General features: G+C 42.5%; 1 protein-coding gene across 1 annotated transcript in view; it reads left to right on the top strand.

Annotated features, from left to right (window-relative positions):
* LOC135548714 (neural cell adhesion molecule 1-like) overlaps positions 1–22,575 on the top strand; it is a 304,417-nt gene that overhangs the window by 252,115 nt on the left and 29,727 nt on the right. The window contains 5 exon segments of the mRNA XM_064978572.1: positions 1,269–1,419; positions 3,588–3,772; positions 8,173–8,269; positions 9,244–9,411; positions 14,629–14,754. Coding sequence (XP_064834644.1) covers positions 1,269–1,419; positions 3,588–3,772; positions 8,173–8,269; positions 9,244–9,411; positions 14,629–14,754 — 727 coding nt within the window.

Below are 22,575 nucleotides of genomic sequence, written 5' to 3'. Positions count from 1 at the left end.
AGAAGGTTGTAGGACACGCCTCAGCTCCTCAGCCAGCTCGGTTTTTAAAGTGCTGCACAGCCATTGTCACTACACGGAGAACATAACACAATAGGGAGGGATTGTTGGATTGTTCAGTATCTAGCATTGTATAAGGACTGCTTTATAGCCTTGCCAAAGATCGAATAGAATTTTCAGCCTATGGAATAAGGACCAGTATATTTTAACGTTAACAAGTTCCAGACGCACAATTAGGGCTTTTTGTTTGCTCAGATTAGTCACGTCAGCCAGAAAATAGTACGTAGCACGGAGCTGTGCACTATTACCATCAGAAAGATGCACAGGTGTGTGAGAGCCAAATCATGCTTAATCTCATTTCACACATTCCAATGTTCCATGAATATGAAGAAGGGAGAGCGAATGAAAAAATACGTACCAAATAATAAACGTCTAATTGGATTAATTTTCCTTGCCCCCAAAACGCAGGCAATCTGCTCTGAACCAGATAGCATCACAATACACAATTGATAGGATTGTAGGGACTAGCGGTTAGCTGGAGCCTGGCTAGTGAAACATATGTTTGTTCAGTTCAGTGTTAGCCAGTAATTAGCTATTAGGAAAGGTGCTTTGTCTCGAGAAAACGCTCTACCTCCTAGATTATACCCAACCAGATTGCAGAATCGGGACAGTACGTACACACAGGATGATGCCGGTATTGACACTTAAAATACTAAAAACTCTTAGTTGGGAAGTCCACACAATAGGGAGGGGTGTCACATATAAAATCTTGATCTATTATTAAAATAAAGCAAAAGCTGAAGTGTGATGCTGTTTTATAAAATAGTCCTAGAGAGTTAGTAGTTTAGCAAGTAGATGTATTTCTGCCCATTGGTGTGAAGCTGTGTGTAGCCCAAAAGAAGCTGGGAAAAGTTGTGGATTTTTTTTCCAGCCATGCTTTTAGAACCTGCTGCATTGATGTGCTCCATTATTGATGTGTTTGGTTCTCCTGCCACCTCCCGCAAAGCAGCCCAGAAAAAATACCTAAATATCTGTCTCAGTCCGATGGGAGCTTGCCGTATTTATTTGGCAGCATTTTGTTAAGGAATTGAGTAGAGAAAACAAATCTATAAAAATACAATTCTGTCCAAATCTGACAGGTGCACAGAAAAAAAATATATATATATATATAAAACAGTAGAAAGAAGGTTGCACCTTGAGTGGTCGAAGACGAATCCCAAAACATGAAATTGTCAGTGTTAATTGTGTTTCTTCTCTGTTCTTCCTCGTAGAGTCTTGATGGGAATGTTGTGGTGCGTAGTCACGCACGGGTTTCCTCTCTCACCTTGAAGTATGTCCAGTTCACTGATGCCGGCCACTACCTCTGCACTGCCCGCAATTCCATCGGTCAAGACCAGCAGACCATGTACCTGGAAGTCCGCTGTAAGACACCCATCTGTCTGTCTCTATTAGCTTGTTGTCAGCGCTTTTTCACATCACATTTCACTAATACCACTTTTTTACCTGTATCTTCAAAAGTTCCATGAGTTGTCACCTTCTATTTGCGTATAGTAATGTTTGACTAAATCGAAGAGAATGTCCTGAAGAGTGATAGTCCAAAGAATTCTAGATCAAAAAGTTACCAAAAGACGCATGCACCTTGAATTCGACACAATTTTACCCAGAAGCCATTGACCCAATGACCTTGACCCATTGATTTTTCCTTTATGCTGTGTCACTAGAGTTCAATGGATTGTTCAATATTCTAGCACTGTGTAATGATGGCTTTGTAGCCTTGCCAAATATTTTATTGAATTTTCTGCCTAACCAATTGAGTAGAGGCCAGTAAGTTTCAATGTTAACAAGTTCCAGACTCACAGTTAGGGCTTTTTGTTTGATCAGATTAGTCTCTTCAGCCTGTTAACGGTACGTAGCACGGAGCTGTGCACCATTACCATCAGAGAGATGCACAGGCAAGGGAGAGCCAAATTGTGCTTAATCTCATTTTCCCCGTTCAAATGTTCCATGAAAATGAAGGGAGAGAGAATGAAAAAAATATGTACCAAATAATGAACGTTCAATTAGATTAATTTCCCTTGCCCCCAAAACACAGGTAATATGCTCCTAAAATCAGATAGCATCACAATACACAATTGATAGGATTGTAGGGACTAGCGGTTAGCTGGAGTCTGGCTCGTGAGTAATCAGATTGTTAGTTCAGTAATGTTAGTTTAGGGTTGTTCAGTGTTAGCCAGTAATTAGCGATAAGAAAAGGTGCTTTGTCTCTCGCAAAGCACTTTCCCTCCTAGATTAAACCCAACCAGATTGCAGAATCAGGACAGCATCTACACATAGGATGATGCCGGTATCGACACGTACAGTACTCAACTCTCAATTGAGACACTCACTTCACATTATCTGTAGTATGTTTGTGCTACTCATGTGCTGATATTAAAAAAATCTGTCTTGCCCTTTCGGTTGGTAAAAATATCTTATGAAAAGAATGATTGTTTTAGCTCTCCTCTCGATAAGCGCAGGGTTTCTTTTGAGAAACCCATTTAGCTGTAATTGAACAGCGGGGCTCATTGCAGAGTCAGACAGTGGGTTGAGATTTCAGAGAGGGAGCAAGGCCTTATCGGTGGAGCAGGGATGGAGAATCTGCCGACTCGGCGATGTCCATCAATCCCAAAAGCTGGTGACCACAATGCTATCAAGTGCCCAGTGTCAGACGTCGGAACCAAAGCTAACAGCATCAGGGGAGGCGTCAGTATCAAGGACATATGAGAGAGGAGAACAATATTTTACACAGCTTATATGGGCCCAGGGAAGCCCAGGGTTATTTTCTTACAATATTAAACATGATTAACTAAAACAGTTTTGGGGGTGTGTGTGGTAGATCAATAAATTGTGATAGCTTTAATAGCAGTTGAGGTAGTGAAGGGAGAGTCTATGGCGCTTAAGTCAACAGTACTGAATTGGTTACAGCAAGTGTGTAGAGTAGCAATAGGTGAAAGTGAGTGCAGTCCACACATTGTTGTACAGAGAGTTTTACTGACAACTGGTTGATTTATAATTGCCATGTGACATTAAAGGCCAAACAAAGAACCATAACCATAAAACAACAAATAAGAATAAAATATAAGTCCTTCTTACACGGCAGCTTATTTATTATTCACATTCGTGTCCATAAAGCACAAATTGCATAATAAAACAAATTGATAGTGTAGTGGTGACTGGAATGAAGATTCAGCCTCTGTCTTATCTAGTGTTGTTTTTACACAGTTGCTGGCTCATCACTTTTACCCCTGAATGCAACTTACCACAGCAGCCTTTATGATTTTATTTCATAGTGTAGCACAATGTTACTATGCTCACCATATGATATATACCATTTTATGTCCTCAGAGAAAGACAAACAGAATTGCAAACTTTTTGAGTGTTAAACTTTTTATTTATAGTGGTTAAACCTAGGTATTGTGGGAGACGTATCCAGAAAATAACACTAGAAACCACACCCTGAATAATATACTATTATAGTATTCATTATAGTGTTTTAGCTATGTACAGATGTCTAGTGCAGACATAACATTTCCCTCCCCGGGTTGTTGCAGATGCTCCCAAGATCCAGGGCTCGGTGACGGTCTACACCTGGGAAGGGAACGCAGCCAACATCAGCTGTGAGGTGCTGGCTCATCCGGGAGCCTCAGTGGTGTGGTTCAGAGATGGCCAGCAGCTGTCTAGCACTAACACCACCAACGTCAAGATCTACAACACACCAGCTGTCAGCTACCTCGAGGTATGGTACAATAGGGATATGAGGGCCCCAAAACTGTGTGTACAGTATGTGATGAATGATATCACATTGTTTAGAATGCACTCCATACAATGTAATGCCAAACATTGTCTGGTTCCTGCATAGCATGCATGGCTAAAACAAACGAGACTCCTTTGCAGAACCCTGACATTTCTGCATGCAGTGATTCAGTAACAAGTTTGCTGAAAGCTTCATTTTAGCTGTAATCCAACCAAAGTAGAGCACCCATTTAACATACTGAAACTTCCTCATGATACCAGGGAGTAATTGACTGCTCAAGTTGAGACGTGCTTAGGCTGACCAATTAAGTATGACAGTAATGTTATCTCGCGATTAACTGTCAGTGAAATGATAGCACACGGATGTTATATCAGCATAATACATCGTGGCTACTTTGTGTCAAGGTCCCTGGAGAGAGAATAATTGTTCGTATTAATTGTTGATGGCATAATTCTTTCTGAGGTACTTTAGAGACACTTTTATGTAACGTGAAATACAATAATACAACTGGATTTATACTGGTATGTGTTTTTTCCTGAACCATTTTGGTTTAAGTGCCTTTCTCAAGTTAAATAAAGGTTCAATTTTTTAAAAATATATCATAAATAAGTGCGTTCCTCAAGGACTGTAGTTGCAGTTAGAGCGTTGTAACCGGAAGGTTGCTGGATCGAATCCCCGAGCTGACAAGGTAAAAATCTGTCATTCTGCCCATGAGCAAGGCAGTTAACCCACTGTTCCCCGGGCGCCGAAGACGTGGATGTCAATTAAGGCAGCCCCCCACCTCTCTGATTCAGAGGGGTTGGGTTAAATGCGGAAGACACATTTCAGTTGAATATATTCAGCTGGACAACTGACTCGGTACCCCCCTTTCCCTTTCCTCCTGAGATTGACAACTACCTATTGGTTTATACAATTACCAGATGTTAAAACACAATTCACCGAAGGCAAGCTCAAACTGGGTAATGCCAGCAGCACATGTGACCACATTTCCCAATTGAGACTTATGTACCATTTCCAATATTGGTTTTTCTGTACACTTTACAAAAGTACAGACTCCGAGCTTCAAACGGGTATATGATACACTGCAGTTGGGTGGAAAATGGAACAAGGGATAGATGGCCTTAGCATCCCCAGGCACACCTGGTTACATAATCATCTGGCTCAGTGGAGTTTTTTGTTTAAACATGTAGCAAGCTAGCTAGCTAGCTAAACAAGTTCATGAACCATAATCCCAACCCATACAGTTTAGCAATACAAATGGATTTCTGACAAAATGAGATACGATTTATAACGTTAGCTGGCATTAGATACCAAGCAACTAACATTAGCTAGCTAGTTAGGTTTAATGTTGGCCAAAACTGTTGATCTTCCTTTCTTCCCCATCACTGTCATCAGAAAACTCTGCATTGTCTGGTTCAATGACAGTTGTTCAGTGACGTTGCTATTATCTTTTCAAAAAATCTGCGGTAGACTGTTGATCAGGGAAGCCCCCAATTATGTTATAGACCAGGGGTCTCCAACCTTTTCTAGCATGAGAGCAGGACACAGAACTGAGTAAAATAACGTACTTTACTCGAAAAGAAACAACCATACAATTCCACACAGGGAAAACACACCATAACACAGAAGTCTACTAACACTCAACAAGGAACAATCACGCACAAAACATATTGGGAACCAGAGAGTTAAATAGGGTAAATAATTATAACGTAATGGGAACCAGGTGTGTACAATCAAGACAAAACAAATAGAAAAAGAAAAAGAAACGTAGATCGGTGGCAGCTAGAAAGCCGGTGACGACGACCGCCGAACGCCGCCCGAACAAGGAGAGGCACCAACTTCGGCAGAAGTCGTGACACCTGCCTGTTATAGACAGTAGCCTGTGGCATAGTAAAACAATCAGAACCCATCTCTCAGCATTACCAGCCCCTCCATTATCTTAGCCATTCAAGGCTAGCCAGGAAGGATCCTTAGTTTCTCTGTGAGAAAAAAACTAGGCTCTTAATTTAAAAAAAAAACAGTTTTATTTACAGATCACCTACAAGTTTATTATTAAGGCACATGAAAGTTCACTTCTTTTTTTACATCTCACTTGAGAGCTCCAGAAACACATTGTTACCCTTACAAAAAAAACAAATGTCAAAATCTAATTTTCACATGTATTTAAATGTCACGTATTTTTAATTTAGAGTTCACCACACATGTGAATTGCTGTTTCACATGTTAAGAACTTTCACATGTGAAAATCAGATATGCAGTTTCATGTGTGAGAAACTCATATGAAAATCTCAAATTCACATGTGTAAATCTAATTTGCAGTTTCATATGTGTAATTTGCAGTTTCACATGTAAAGAACATTCACATGTGAAAACTCATGTGAAAATCTCACTTTCACATGTGGAATTGCAGGTTCACATGTTTTGGTGAAATAGTGTTATTCTCCTCACATGTGAAGAGGTAGTGTTAACATATTGCTGTAGCAATACAATTGCTATTTTTAATGTAATTCTGTTCAGGTAACTTAGCCTACCTGAGTATAATAATTCAAGTTTGTTAAAATTGATTATTTTGTATTTCTGAGCCATCCATTCGGATGTGTTACTGCTGCAGGCGCACACCTCTCTTCATACATTGGTCAGTAACTGTTGGAAGAAGCTCAGTAAAAAGAACAGAAAAGCGAAGGCTATGTGTTTCCCTATTTATCCTTTTTAACATGTAAGAATTTGTTGTCAGTTAATCCAATTAACTGAAGTTAGTGCACACATTTGTTTTTGCGCATTGTCTGAAAGCGTTCAAAATACACTGAAAACATCCAACATACATAATCTATACAAGTAGAAACAACAATACACTGAAAACATCCAACATACATAATCTATACAAGTAGAAACAACAATACACTGAAAACATCCAACATACATAATCTATACAAGTAGAAACAACAATACACTGAAAACATCCAACATACATAATCTATACAAGTAGAAACAACAATACACTGAAAACATCCAACATACATAATCTATACAAGTAGAAACAACAATACACTGAAAACATCCAACATACATAATCTATACAAGTAGAAACAACAATGCGATGACAAAACAAATTGACTTTGAGGTTAAAGAAAGTGTGCTTGTCAATTTACCAGATTTTGCTAATTGTTACTTTGGACAAAATCAAAACGGCAATATTCTTGTAATGCTTTTTGTATGAATTTTAACAGAAATCACAGCTCAGTTTGAGCAAATTATAAATTTGTGATTAATCACAGCAAATCCTGCGATAAACTAGATTACATTTGAATCGTTTGACAGCCCTAGTTGACATTAAAATGTCAAAAAGCTTGTGAAAGTTTAGCGGACATGCGTCAGTCATGGTTGCTCATGGTCATGTGATGAGGTAGCCCTGCCTGCAACTTAAACATTAGTGTTGGCCCTCTTGGGAGGGTGGTCAAGACATTGGCACAGAGAAGAATGAGACAGATATTTCACTGGAAGCATAAATGTGAGGCATCCACTTGCTACCAAATATCATAGTGAGAGGATGCCCGGCAGTGGTAGAAGATGGATTTTGACTGATTTAAACTAAATTACCTTGTTTAGGAGTGCAAAGGCGAATTGAGTTATTGCACACTTCACGGAGTAGGTGTTCTCTAACAGGCAGATGCTTGCTAAAACGGGCCAATAGGATCTCACTAGCTCGTGCTTTGTTCTGCCCACCACCTCGCTTGTTCTGCCCACTATGACTCAGCTGTTCCCATTGGAAACGACAGGCTGTGGTCGATCTTGGTTAAGTTATAAAAATCTTTGACAGTGGCGTCTGCCGTGGGAGACCAGGGTCCTAATCTCGGCATTTATAAAAGCACACGTGAAACTTGTTGGGAAACCACAGTCAATGGTTGCGTCCCAAATTGCACCCTATCCCCTATATAGTTCACTACTCTTGACCAGAGCCCAAGATTCTAAGTATTCTAAGCTTTATAATGAGAATAGGGTGCCATTTGGTACGCAAGCATTGAGTCTGTTCCCAGGACCTGGGTGGACACAGTCAGCATGCATAACCTTCTGTGCGGAATCTCAGGCAGTGAGTGTGCCCATTCAAAAGTGGGTTTCATGCCCAGTGTCCCCTGAACCTAGAATGCTCTCTGTGGCAAAGAGGCCTGTATGACCCGCTGGCACATTTACATTAAGATGCCTGGTTAATGGTGCCACCAGAGGGGCCCACTGCCCCTGTTACTCGATCATTTTCGAGCAAGACGTACGCCAGCGGTGAGGAACAAAGAACGCTGCTAGCACCATGGCAATGAGATCCTCAGTAATCAACAAGACCATCAGGGGTAAATCAGATCATTGAAGAAAAAATAAAAATCTTCTTCCAGGTCACCCCAGATTCCCAGAATGACTTTGGAAGCTACAACTGCACAGCTACCAACATGATCGGAGCAGAGTCCAAGGAGTTCCTGCTGATCCCAGCAGGTCAGTCAACAGGGCTTTTACTCTGTGATACTGTACACTGATTTCCCTTATTCAGATGATTCATATGTATTCATTATTAAAACATTTGATACTGTATAGCTGATACAAATATGTCAATAGAAAGTTTGTATTTTAGTTCAATGGAAGGTGCATATAGTACAGCCACACAGTGTCGTTAGCACACCTTAAGCAGCTTCAACCAATTATTTCTGGAACAGTTCAGAAGTTTGGTCTCGATTTTACTTCCGAAACCACAAGTATTTCTGTGTCAGTTTCATACATCACATCTGGAGGTCAACATAGGGCTTTTAGCTTCAAGATCAGTTACTTTGCAGTTGTTAAGGTGAAATGCAATTGTGATTTAAAAACATAATGGGTGTAATTTCCAGGGCGTTTACAAAGACATTTTGGCATTAAGTACACATTTAAGGCTGCTATTTTGGTGGACTATAAAGCAGTACAGACGTCAAGGATAGTTTGACCAGCGTTATTTTATTCATCTGGAACACAGTGGTGACTGCCACTTTAACACATTTGTTAGTGAAGTGGCACTGTGCTTGTGAGTGCACCAATGGAAGAACCATCCTTACATTTTTTAAAGCTCGTTGTGAAAAGATATGGCAGATTTGGCTGTTACAATTGTTTCCCTGTGTCCAGTGTCAGTGAACCATGTGTGTCTCAGAATATCACCCCAACATGTTCTTGCCAATATAATTTGGAAGATGTCATTTGGATAATGCCCTTGCAGTTGGGACATCATTTCACATGAAGCTCCCGTTGCCTGTAGTATCATGGGACTTCCAAAGCCTTAAAACCGCGATTGGCTGATCTCTTCATATATGGCCTTTTGACTGGATGAATCCGGGCACATTTCTCTTTATATGATTGGTTGAATCCTTGAGTCTGATTGGCTGCACATCCCGTGGGTCTCGAGGGCCAGGATTTAACCTGTATGTCTCTGTGGTGTTGTGTAGATGTGCCGTCGGCACCCGCCATCGAGCGAGTGGAGCCCTTCTCCAGCACCGCCGTTGTGGAGTTTGAGGAGCCCGATGCCAGCGGCGGCGTTGCCATCCTCAAGTACCGGGCAGAGTGGCGCATGCAGGGTGAAGACTGGACCGGCAGGGAGTACGATGCAGAGGAGGGTGAGTTGTACACACACACACACACACACACACATACAGACACACACACAGACAGACACACTGAGCAGCCCACCACAAAATGACATTGCCAGTAGGACTCCAAGTAGACTAGTTTATGCCAGATGGTTGAAATGTGAACCTTCAGCCTTCAGTTCTGAATAAGGCCTGTTTGTTGAAACATAACCTGTCAGAGCATTACTAATACCTTTCATATTGAGTCTTAGCCAGTGTTTTCTTGGAATAGACAAATCCATCTCAATGGGATAAATAACATGTAAATAAAATATCAAAACCTATGTGAGATGTTGGGGTTGATATTAGAATTTAATTGTCAGCACAGTGATTCAGCCGAAATGACGACAAACACAAAGCTGCACTAAATAACAAATCTGTCAGGGGCTGACAGGCCCTCCTTCCTGTCGAGTGTATGTGGCACTGTGTCTATCTGCTGGTCTGCCTGTCTTATCCATGCTCACATGGGATATGTCAGCAGATTGTTGACAAGCTGTTCTGTCAGCCTTGAGCCCAGCCTGACACACGCACACACGAAAGAGCTGGCTGACACACACACACACACACACACACACACACGCACACACACAGGAATCCCTTATAGCACAGAAGCACACAAACTTAAAACAACTTGGTTCACACACAAGTTACTGCAATTCTGCAGACACACACATAACGCCATGCCAGCACACAGTCACACGGTGTAAGACCTGCCGAAAAATGCACGCAGATATCAAATAAAATCAATGTTTATTTGTCACGTGCGCCGAATACAACAAGTAGACCTTACAGTGAAATGCTTACTTACAGGCTAACCAATAGTGCAAAAAAAGGTATTAGGAGAACAATAGGTAGGTAAAGAAATAAAACAACAGTAAAAAGACTACATACAGACACCGGTTAGTCAGGCTGTTTGAGGTAGCATGTAGATATGGTTAAAGTGACTCTGCATACTCTATATGATAAACAGGGAGTAGCAGGAGCGTAAAAGATGGGTTGGTGGGTGACGGGTCACAATGCTAATAGCCCGGTTAGCCAATGTGCGGGAGCACTGGTTGGTCGGCCCAATTGAGGAAGTATGTACATGAGTGTATAGTTAAAGTGAGTGTGCATACTTTTTTTATTTTTTTTATTTTACCAGGCAAGTCAGTTAAGAACAAATTCTTATTTTCAATGATGGCCTGGGAACTGCCTGTTCAGGGGCAGAACGACAGATTTGTACCTTGTCAGCTCGGGGGTTTGAACTCGCAACCTTCCGGTTACTAGTCCAATGCTCTAACCACTAGGCTACCCTGCTCTCTGATAAACAGAGAGTAGCAGCAGTGTAAAAGAGGGGTTGTTGGGGGTGGGGGGCGCACAATGCAAATAGTCCGGGTAGCCATTTGATTACCTGTTCAGGAGTCTTATGGCTTGGGGATAAAAACTGTTGAGAAGCTTTTTTTGTCCTAAACTTGGCACTCCGGTACTGCTTGCCATGCGGTAGTAGAGAGAACAGTCTATGACTGGGGTGGCTGAGGTCTTTGACAATTTTTAGGGCTTTCCTCTGACACCAGGCGGTGTAGAGGTCCTGGATGGCCGGCAGCTTAGCCCCAGTGATGTACTGGGCCATACGCACTACCCTCTGTAGTGCCTTGCGGTCAGAGGCCGAGCAATTGCCGTACCAGGCAGTGATGCAACCAGTCAGGATGCTCTCAATGTTGCAGCTGTAGAAACTTTTGAGGATCTCAGGACACATGAGGGGGATTAGGCTTTGTCGTGCCCTCTTCATGACGGTTTTGGTGTGTTTGGACCATTCTAATTTGTTGTTGATGTGGACATCAAGGAACTTGAAGCGCTCAACTACAGTACGCTTCACTACTGCCCTGTTGATGAGAATGGGGGCGTGCTCGGTCCTCCTTTCCTGTAGTCCACAATTATCTCCTTTGTCTTGGTTACGTTGAGAGATAGGTTGATATTCTGGAACCACCCGTCCAGGTCTCTGACCTCCTCCCTAATGGCTGTCTCGTCGTTGTTGGTGATCAGGCCCACCACTGTTGTGTCGTCAGCAAACTTAATGATGGTGTTGGAGTCGTGCCTGGCCAGGGAGTACAGGAGGGGACTGAGCATGCACCCCTGGGGAGCTCCAGTGTTGAGGAGCAGCGTGGCAGATGTGTTGCTACATACCCTCACCACCTGGTGGCTGCCCATCAGAAAGTCTATGATCCAGTTGCAGAGGGAGGTGTTTAGTCCCATGATCCTTAGCTTAGTGATGAGATCTGAGGGCACTATGGTGTTGAACGCTGAGCTGTAGTCAATTAATAGCATTCTCACATAAGTGCTCCTTTTGTCGAGGTGGGAAAGGGCAGTTTGTAGTGCAATAGAGATCGCATCATCTGTGGATCTGTTTGGGCGGTTGCAAAATGGGGTGGGTCGAGCGAGGGTTTCTGGGATAATGGTGTTGATGTGAGCCATTACCAGCCTTTCAAAGCACTTCATGGCTACAGACTTGAGTGCTACGGGTCTGTAGTCAATTAGGCAGGTTGCCTTTGTGTTCTTGGGCACAGGGACTATGGTGGTCTGCTTGAAACATGTTGGTATTACAGACTCAACCAGGGACATGATGAAAATGTCAGTGAAGACCCTACCAGTTGGTCAGCACATGCCTGGAGCACACGTCCTGGTAATCCGTCTGGCCACACAGCCTTCAAATCAAATCAAATTGTATTTGTCACATACACATGGTTAGCAGATGTTAATGCGAGTGTAGCGAAATGCTTATGCTTCTAGTTCCGACAATGCAGTAATAACCAACGAGTAATCTAGTTAACAATTCCAAAACTACTACCTTATACACACAAGTGTAAAGGGATAAAGAATATGTACATAAAGAAGTGATGGTACAGAGCGGCATAGGCAAGATGCAGTAGATGGTATCGAGTACAGTATATACATATGAGATGAGTATGTAAACAAAGTGGCATAGTTTAAAGTGGCTAGTGATACATGTATTACATAAAGATGCAGTAGATGATATAGAGTACAGTATATACGTATACATATGAGATAGATAATGTAGGGTATGTAAACGTTATATTAAGTAGCATTGTTTAAAGTGGCTATTGATATATTTTACATCAATTCCCATCAATTCCCATTATTAAAGTGGCTGGAGTTGAGTCAGTGTGTTGGCACCAGCCACTCAATGTTAGTGGTGGCTGTTTAACAGTCTGATGGCCTTGAGATAGAAGCTGTTTTTCATTCTCTCGGTCCCAGCTTTGATGCACCTGTACTGACCTCGCCTTCTGGATGATAATGGGGTGAACAGGCAGTGGCTCGGGTGGTTGTTGTCCTTGATGATCTTTATGGCCTTCCTGTGACATCGGGTGGTGTGTATGTTGACCTGTTTTTAAGGTCTTACTCACGCCGGCTATGGAGAGCGTGATCACACAGTCGTCCGGAACAGCTGATGCTCTCATGCATGCCTCAGTGTTGCTTGCCTCGAAGCAAGTATAGAAGTGATTTAGCTCGTCTGGTAGGCTTGTGTCACTGGGCAACTTGCAGCTGTGCTTCCCTTTGTAGTCTGTAATAGTTTGCAAGCACTGCCACATAAGACGAGCGTCGGAGCCGGTGTAGTATGATTCAATCTTAGCCCTGTATTGACACTTTGCCTGTTTGATGGTTCGTCGCAGGGCATAGCAGGATTTCTTGTAAGCTTCCGGGTTAGATTCCCGCAACTTGAAAGCGGCAGCTCTACCCTTTAGCTCAGTGTGAATGTTGCCTTTAATCCATGGCTTCTGGTTGGGGTATGTACGTGCATTCACTGTGGGGACGACGTCCTCGATGCACTTACTGATAAAGCCAGTGTACTCCTCAATGACATTGGAAGAATCCCGGAACATGTTCCAGTCTGTGATAGCTAAACAGTCCTGTAGTTTAGCATCTGCTTCATCTGACCACTTTTTTTTATTGACCGAGTCACGGGTGCTTCCTGCTTTCATTTTTACTTGTAAGCAGAAATCAGGAGGATAGAGTTGTGGTCGGATTTACCAAATGGAGGGTGAGGGAGTGCTTTGTACACGTCTCTGTGTGTGGAGTACAGGCAATCTATAACTTTTTTTCCCCTCTCGTTGCACATTTAACATGTTGATAGAAATTTGGTAGAACTGATTTAATTTTCCCTGCATTAAAGTCTCCGGCCACTAGGAGCGCCGCCTCTGGGTCAGTGGTTTCCTGTTTGCTTATTTCCTTATGTAGCTGGCTGAGTGCGGTCTTAGTGCCAGCATCTGGCTGTGGTGGTAAAGCCACAAAAGTATAGCTGAAAACTCTCTAGGCGAGTAGTGTGTCCAGAAATGTATTACAATATACCCTACTTCAGGCGAGCAAAATCTAGAGATTTCCTTAGATTTCGTGCACCAGCTGTTTACAAATATGCACAGACCGCGCCCCCCCCCTCGTCTTACCGGAATGTGCTGTTCTATCGTGCCGGGTCAGCGTATGTCCCGCTAAGTGTATATCCATGTCGTCATTCAGCCACAATTCAATGAAACATAGGATATTACAGTTTTTTATGTCCCGATGGTAGGATATTCGTAATCATACCTCATCTAATTTATTGTCCAATGATTGCACGTTGGCGAGTAGTATTGACGGTAACTGCAGCTTTCCCACTCGCCTTCTCCGGGTCCTCACGAGGCATCGGCTCTTTGACCTCTGTACCTGCTTTGCTTCCTCTTGCAAAAAAACGGGGATGTCGGCCCTGTCGGATGTTTGGAGAATGTCCTGCTTGTTGTGGAAAAAAATCTACTCATGGACTAGAAAATACACACATACACACACAGAAACAAACATAACCAACCTCAACATATGACTTTCTCGCACACCCTTGCCCCCACACACACAGGGTCAAGCAATACACCTCCCCACACACTCACTCAAACAAACGAGGACGAGCCTCCACGCTCGCTCATACACAAGAAACAGTCATGCCATCACACCCCCTCTCCGCTCACAGTCTTCTCCACCACACTGCCTTGCTCCTGGAAAGAGAGGAGATCAAAATAACAGCCAGCACTCTGTCCTGTCCTCTGCTCTTTTTAGCACAGGCCCTACCATCGCATTACTCTTCCTAGACCCATCCAAGACATGGGTTTCATCAGCCAGCCGGGTGACTGGGTCCGGGATGAGTAGCTTTAATGGAGCTTTCTAAAACCCTTTTTCCTCCGACAGGCCTGAGCATGATCACCATCGTTGGCCTGAAGCCCGAGACCTTCTATGAGGTCAAGATGTCCGCCATCAACGGCAAGGGTGAGGGCGAGAGCAGCCCTCCCCAGAACTTCAAGACTGAGCCAGTCCGTAAGTGCCTCCCTCCTTCCCTGTTCCCTCCTGCTCCCTCTCTTCTTCCCTGTCCCTAATGCAGAGCGATAGCACTCACCTGATCGTAATGCTTTTCCTCCCCATCACCACCTAGTGCAGTCTAGCCATCCAGCCACGACCACCCCAAGCCACCAGCGCCAAAAGCATAAAGCATCCCCCTTCCGATCTCTGATAGACCAGCCACTCCACTCCGGGGATGCATTGCCAACTGACCCCAGACTGCGTGTCTGTTTGCATGGAAGGGTCGGGGGAGGAGGGCTAGGGACCTAGTGCTTCATATAATGGAGGGTGAAAGGGGGGTGCAATCCTAGTTTCTGTACCCCCCCCCCCCACACACACACACACACACACTGCTCCTTGTGACCATAGTGTCTGTGTGTTTGTCACGGTTCTTCATGAGGACAACTGAAGTTATCAGAGCATAATCCTTTGTCATTTTGAGATTTTCTCTCGACAGATATTTGATGGATCAATGAATGCTACTACCTAATAATTGATTGAAATGAGTTTTGTGTGAACATCACTTTGAAGCATCACTTACTATACAACCATCACTGAAGCATCACTCCTGGAAATTCTTAAACTTCTAAAGCATAGTGAATTTGGAATAAAACCATACATTATACATTTGCCAATATAATGGAATATCGTATGGAATAATGGTATCTTCAGATAGGTCAACACTGAGGGTTTGTTCTTCTGAATCTCAGATGCCGTCACGAGTAAGAAGAGGTTGTTTCTGCACATTCTCGCTACGGAAAAATCCAAAAGTCAGTCAGTGAAAATATTGTTATACTTGTAGAGTAGCACGGGCATAGTTAGAGACAAATGTACTTCCTGATTAGTTTATAATTGCTCCTCTTTTTGGCTGTTTTATTAAGGCCACTTTACACAAATTAAGTAAGTGGAAAAAACTTGGAAGAGCTGCTTAATGAAATAGCATAATATTAATCTGGCGAGATTCACACACTGCGATAGCCATCCCAAAACACAGGTGCTGAAGGAATTAGAGAGTTGGAATGGAATAGCGACCCCATCTTTTCTCTTCTCCCTCCTAGTTTGCCAGTCATGCTGCTTGAAGTTGCTGTGCTGGCTAGTTATAAAGGTCTATTCCGTTCTGATTCAACACATTGTATTTAAGGCATGAATCAGTCTGATTCGGTTCTGCTTCTTGCCACGCTTCCATCTGTGCTTTAAACCTTCTGCTTCTGCAGCAGTCACCCTTAGCTGCCACTTGGATTTACCCTTTTTTCAGTCTGAAGTCTAGAGGGATGCCTTGTCCTGTTATTACTTCGTAATTTGGAGCATTGAGTACCTTTTTTAAAATCAGATAAACAGTGATTTCATAATGCTCTGGATGTTTTCTGAGCTTAAAAGTACAGTGACATTATTTTAAGTCTATCCAGAATCCTTAAAGAGCAACTCCCCCACTTTTCAACCTCATATTCATTATCCCCAGAATCAAACCAGTGTTTACATATATGAAAACCGCATATTTGTTTTGTAGGAAAAAAAAATATGTTAGAATGTTATACCGAATGTCATCATCAAAAGTTTTTTTTTTTAATTAAGTGATTTTCAAACACTGAGATTCGCGGTGATGTGGGAATCAAGAAAAAAACCTCCCTCTGGCTAGAAACCCTTTCCAGGTTTTGAAAATCCCTGTTTTTTAAAAACTTTTAATCCTACCCTGTGATTTCACAAAGCATTTTTTAGGACCTTTCTTATCTTTTTAACCATAGATCATTGAAATGTGCCATTTTTACAAATGTAAACACTGGTTTGGTGCTGGAGATGAGGAATATGAAATCAAAAAGTGGTGCAGTTGCCCTTTAACATGTACATTGATTAGGTATTTTTATTGAGTTCTCTAAATTTAGATACTTGCTTCTTTTTTACTGGTTATATATATATATATATATATTACAAAAGTGAACTAACCTATTATCACGGTGGGTCATGGTTCATAGTCAATTCTGAAGTGACAGGACAGTCAACTTCTACCATTCTGTTCTCATTGTTTCTATTTCTACTGATTTTGTTATTCATGTTTACCCATCTCTTTTTGTTCACTTTGACTTCTCAGGCTATGCTTTCACAAGTAAGTTCTCATCCCTTTTCTTTGTCTTTGTTTTCATTTCTTCCATTTATTTTAAACATTCATTTCTGAAATCTTTGTAAAAAAAATACTGAATGAACTATTGGTGGTAGTAGTAGTGTAGATAAAGTGTTTCCCAACTTCAGTCCTCGAGAACCCCCAACCCCCAAATGTTTGCCCTGGTCAATCCCTCGATGAGTTGAATCAGGTATGTTTTTCCAGTGCTACAACAAATAAAATGTGTTCTGTTGAGGTGTATTCAAGGACTGGAGTTGGGAAACTGGTGTAGATACATTTACTTTCAACAATGGAATTTGGTCTGTTATGTCATTGAATTAAGAATTTACCTGACCATTGCCTCAACCTTTTGATTGGGGCATTTTGGTAGAGTATTTGCCTTCAAGCAAATACTCACGCAATATCTCTTGTCTCATAAACCTTTCCAGGTGGCATACCATTTCATTACTCTAACGTGGACTCAGGTTTGTCTTCGTTGTTGTAGTTTCTTAACATAGACATTGAATTTATAATAAGTGAGTGACCATGTACCATAGCAATTCCATAGTTCCATAGATCATTTATAGTACTTGCTTCTCCCCTGTGACTTGTCCCCTTTCCCTCTGTACAGTGAACTGATTGACCCCTGATTGACTGCAAATAGTCACTCATCCCTTAGCCAATTGTACATATACGCAGTAATTAGTATGAACATAAGGAGAAATAACAACAAGTTGGGAGAGTGTCATTGCTAATACAGTAGCATTTACAAACAAAGGCCTGAGCCGCAATGATGACTCATGGTTAATGCGGAACAATTTTAATGTAACTTGAGAAATCGGCAACAGACAGGATTCTGCCTCGGTTCAGCCTCGGCTGATAGTTTGTTGCCGTTATTAAGGCATCCCTAATTCGCCAGACAATCTGCTTTTCCTTTGGGTTTATAGCATCTCTGTTCAGCCATGACAGTGTGAGGCCCCATTACTGAGAAGCCTATTTTTCCCCCCACAAGACTCTGATACAGAAGGCAGAGAAGCGCAACAAAGACCATATCTCTAAATGATACAGATTCTCTTGGAGGAGATGGATCGCATCATCTGTTTTTGTAGTGGAGGTGAACCCGTCTGGATGGGAGAGGTGATTGGTGGGATAATGGTCCGAACACTCAACACTCACTTAACATTCATCAGGGCCTGCGTGAATAACCAGGAGCCCAGGGATGTCATCAACTTCAGTCTTCTCTATTGCTGTATGCAGTTACTATACTATTTCCAGTGGAAGGGACAACTTGTAAATGTAGTCCAAAGCTAAAGTATTGAGCTAAGTAGATGTATTCTGGTTATACAAGGTAACTCATCTCCTTTAATTAGGTTGTGTGTGCAGGCGTGTATGTCATAGTAGGGACTACAAGAAAGGTCATAGTGAGTGCTCACATGTACATTTGTGTCATGCCATTGTACTAGGTTCCCGTGTGGCTCAGTTGGTAGAGCATGGCGCTTGCAACATCAGGGTTGTGATTCCCGCGGTGTACCAGCATGAAAATGTTTGCACTCACTCTGGATAAGAGCATCTGCTAAATGACATAAAACCATTCTACATAGAAGACAAGTCTTAATTTAGAAATATAGTGACCCAGGTGTCCATATAACCTGCAAAGGGATATGATGATTCCCTGAGGGCTGACCCAATGCTTGAGGTTGCTGTAACTTACCAGAACACCAGGACATTTCAATCAAAGAGAGTACAGCTGAGGACCAGAGAGGTGTAGTCATGGGCACCATGGCGAAGACAGAGGACACTACCCCATGTATTGAGGTCCACCTAACAACCTACAGAGGGCAGCACAAATGTCCAAGGTACAGTATCACAGCTGTTTCTGTAGCAGGGCCCCTCCTTGTTGCCATGACCACACTGAGCCTCCGTCCAGCCAAGGCAACAGAGACCCTGTGACCCATGGCGATAGCCCTGAGAACAACATTGTAGGTGGCATGGAGGAGGAGCTCTTTAACTCTGTAGGTGGAGTCACCAGTGAGCCAGCCATGGTGATCGAGGCTGAGGTGGTAACGGAAGTTTGGAGACCCCTGAATTCGACTGTTCTAACATCAGCAACCGCACTTCAAATTACATGTACAATAGCAGCTACCACACAAAATGCTCCCTACACAGGCTGGGCAAAAGGAGATCACTGGCAGCATAACGAGCAGCAGTCCAGCTGGTGACCTGACGTAATTGGACAGTGAGTACGCCTTTCTAGGGATGTCTCAGCCTCTCTTGGCATTTTTCAACTAATTGGATTTTCAGAAACACTTCTAACATGATTTAGGTGCCTTGGCTGGGGCACCGCAGAAACTTGGCTATAAATACCTTGGCTGCCTCTTAGCTTTTATGCAATTGCGCAGACATTTTTTCAATTGGTAATTTTTTCTTGTAATTTTTGTAATCTTACATCATTTTCGGTATATCCAATTGGTAGATACGACCTTGTCTCATCACTGCAATTCCCCAATGGTCTCGGGAAAGGGGTATGTCAAGACATGCTGCTTCTAAACCCGGAAGTCTGATGACCGAAGTCAGCTTGCAGGCGCCCACAAGAAGTCGTTAGAGCTCCCCTACCTGACTTGGTTGGCGCTGGGCCAATTGGGACTCCCGGTCACTGCTGGCTGTGGTGCCTCAGCACTGTGATGCTGTGCCTTAGAACTCTGCACCACTCGGGAGGCTATTAAATTGGTTCTTTATCTAGCTAGCCAAAATATCCTAATCCCTATTCATAATTAAAATGTTTAAAAAAAAATCCTTATGTAATTTTCCCCATTTTCTCAAAACATATCTTCCCTGGAATTTGCCACAAATATGTAATTTGCAATATCTGCGCATTGCCAGACAAAGTTGCTGGCCTGCTCATGCAAGACGGATTATCACTCAACTTCTCACCGGTGAAACAACTCTATTGTGAGTTTCTGATTGTACTTCTGCTTCTGAACTGATGAGAGTTTACAGGGAGTCAAGCAGTGTGATGCTTCTTTGCAAAGTCGATGGCTTTTGAGCGGTTCTTGCAAATATCATGTCAAAAGTGGACATGCTTTTTTTCAAAGATTTGTGGAGTGGATTATTGCTTTCTGCAATACTGCACTACTTTCAAATTAAAACCATTCTCCTTTTAAATTGACTGTGTTCTATCAAGCGTTCTGTCAATGTTGCTTTTATCACTTTAGTGTCTTTGTCTGCCATAACATTTCTCACCTCGTGTGTGTGTGTATCTAAGGAAGGCCTGACACCTCTGGAACATAAACTCTGGTTACCTGAGACAGTTCTACCCGCACTTGTGTACAAACAGCCTAGCAAACTAGTTCCCTTACACAATATGCTTTTGTCACTAATAACACAATGTGTGTCATACAAGAGAATAGTTTCTAATCTCACTCTTTTCAGCTGACAAACAATGATACATTTTTCATTGAGTCATCATGAGTCTTTGTACAGATCTGTGGTTCTTACAAGGACACCTACCTTGTGGGTAATGGCTCATGATTATCTTGAGAAATCAGCTTAGTTGGAATGAAATTAGTTTGTTGATAAAGTGGGTTCAATTCTATTGATGATTGTCGAACAATGACAAACAGCTATTCTACCTGCTTTAAACAAGCCTTGTGAAAACTCATCTGCCCTTAGGAATTGTGTGGGGAATGTGGGGAAGCCAATTATGTATTTAGAATTTACGGGGCAGTACATGTGCTACCTGCTGGTGTTCCTAATGAAGATAAGAAGCATTTTTGGTGTGAAACTTTAGTTTATTGCTGTACAATGTAGATTCCAGCTGATTTTACTGATAAAAACACAGTAAAATACACTGCTCTACATTCCATGGTAGAAGCATCTCAGATAATGGCATGAATAGACCTGTGATATGACATATTCTTATTATGAATGTGATGTTGTCCCGTACATCATGATTTTAAAGTGCTCTTGTTCGTGAGGTGTTTCACGCTGCTCAGCATAAGCCTTATGTGAAAGTCGAAATTGCGCTCTGTGGTGTGTTGGTGCCAGTAGATGACTGATGTGTACCGAGGTGGTGCTCTGCCATCAGAACAGCCAGTCGTCTGTAACACTAACGACTGGCACTGCCCTCTCTGGACAATCACGGGCACCTCTCACCATGTTTTCACCATCTTGCAGTTTCGTCAGTGACGCCAACCTTCATTCCTTCAACAAGTGCAGCCCTTAGTGAGTATGCCGGCAGTATGTGGTGTCTCTCTCTCTACCCCCGATGTCCCTCTGTCTGCTTGGTCTTACCACTGCTTAGTGCTACGTCATCACTCTGTAGAGAGAACCGATGTAGTGACAAGGAGCTACTGATGTACTGCTATTAGTTAAAGGGATGTGATACAGAGAGACAGTCACTGACTCTGCTCACTGCCTCAATCCTAAGTAGACCTAAGTAGAGTTCCACTGACTAACCTCTGCCTGCGAGAAACAGGTTTCCCCTCTACTGCCTCTACTATTTCCCTCTAATTTACTTCCAATGAACGCATGTATTCATCAGCAATATTCACACCGCTGTGCATTTAGCATCGCCCCCCCACAGTTTGCCGTGCGTTTAATTTAGAGTGGAAACTTCCGATTGGCCTTTACAGACATTATTTATTTTTATGCCAAAGCAGTGCAGCACACATTTTATTAGGGGATTGATCACTGTAACATTAATGATCACTGCTGCATGTTGTCCGATTAGTCTAAAGAAGGAAGTGACCATCCTTCCATTTAAATAACACCGCCACCATTAGCGTTAGCGCACCAAGAGCTTCTCTGCCCTTTAGATATATAACTAGTCTGCTCATTCTACCTCTCTTCCTGTCTGTGTGTCTGTGGCTCCGCTGCTAAGCCAGGTGCAATGTTTGAACACTCTTCTGAGATGTAGGCAGCTCCCTCCCCTTCTCTCTTTCCCCCGGTGGCTATGGTATTGTCAGTGACGTCGGGTAACATTCCGGGTGTCCCATGGGTAACCATTACAGCATGCGTTACATATACCTGTCGAGAATAAGGGAGCCAGGGTTGAGAGACAGCGAGGCGAGACAGAGATTATTCTGACAGACCGGAGGTTTTTGAAAGAGAACCATTCTGTGATAAAAAAAAAATAAGGTGATTGTGTCTGCTGCCTACAATTGGACAGTGTTGCCCATCCATCGGCATGCTGTGCTTGGAAGGATGGCCACAGGGATGATACAGTAAACAAGATGAAGATCAGACTGCATAGAAAACAAAGACGGCAGTATTTTGATTTGACCAATCTTTTAAACAAACTAATGAATGCCAAACCGCAGGGATGTGAATCCATCCTAACATAACTCCTGTGCTTCATTAAAAGAGAAGGATGGAAAGGGAAAAGGGGAGGGATAAAATACCAACTAAAAAGGCTCAGGTGGTGAAGAACGAGAGGCATGAATAAGCGACTTCCTTTTATACGATAAAGCTATGTTTTCTTATAGAATTGTACTGAGACTCAGGGTTGTTGATGTCACTTACTGATGAGATTATTTGGAATTGACTAGGAACGTTGTGGTTTGTTGTTTAAATGTTGAAGTTCCCACGTGTCGCCTTTTCATATGTTTAATGCTCTTAAGAATTTGGATACATACATGTTTGGGAAGGGCAAATCGGGTACCCCTAAAGTATTGTTGGGATAAGCATGGCTGATTTGATTGGCTGAA

This window comes from Oncorhynchus masou, chromosome 11 (assembly GCF_036934945.1).
Source record: "Oncorhynchus masou masou isolate Uvic2021 chromosome 11, UVic_Omas_1.1, whole genome shotgun sequence".
NCBI classification, from domain to species: domain Eukaryota; kingdom Metazoa; phylum Chordata; class Actinopteri; order Salmoniformes; family Salmonidae; genus Oncorhynchus; species Oncorhynchus masou.
Note: the sequence above shows the minus strand (reverse complement) of the source record. Positions and strands in the feature narration are given on the sequence as shown.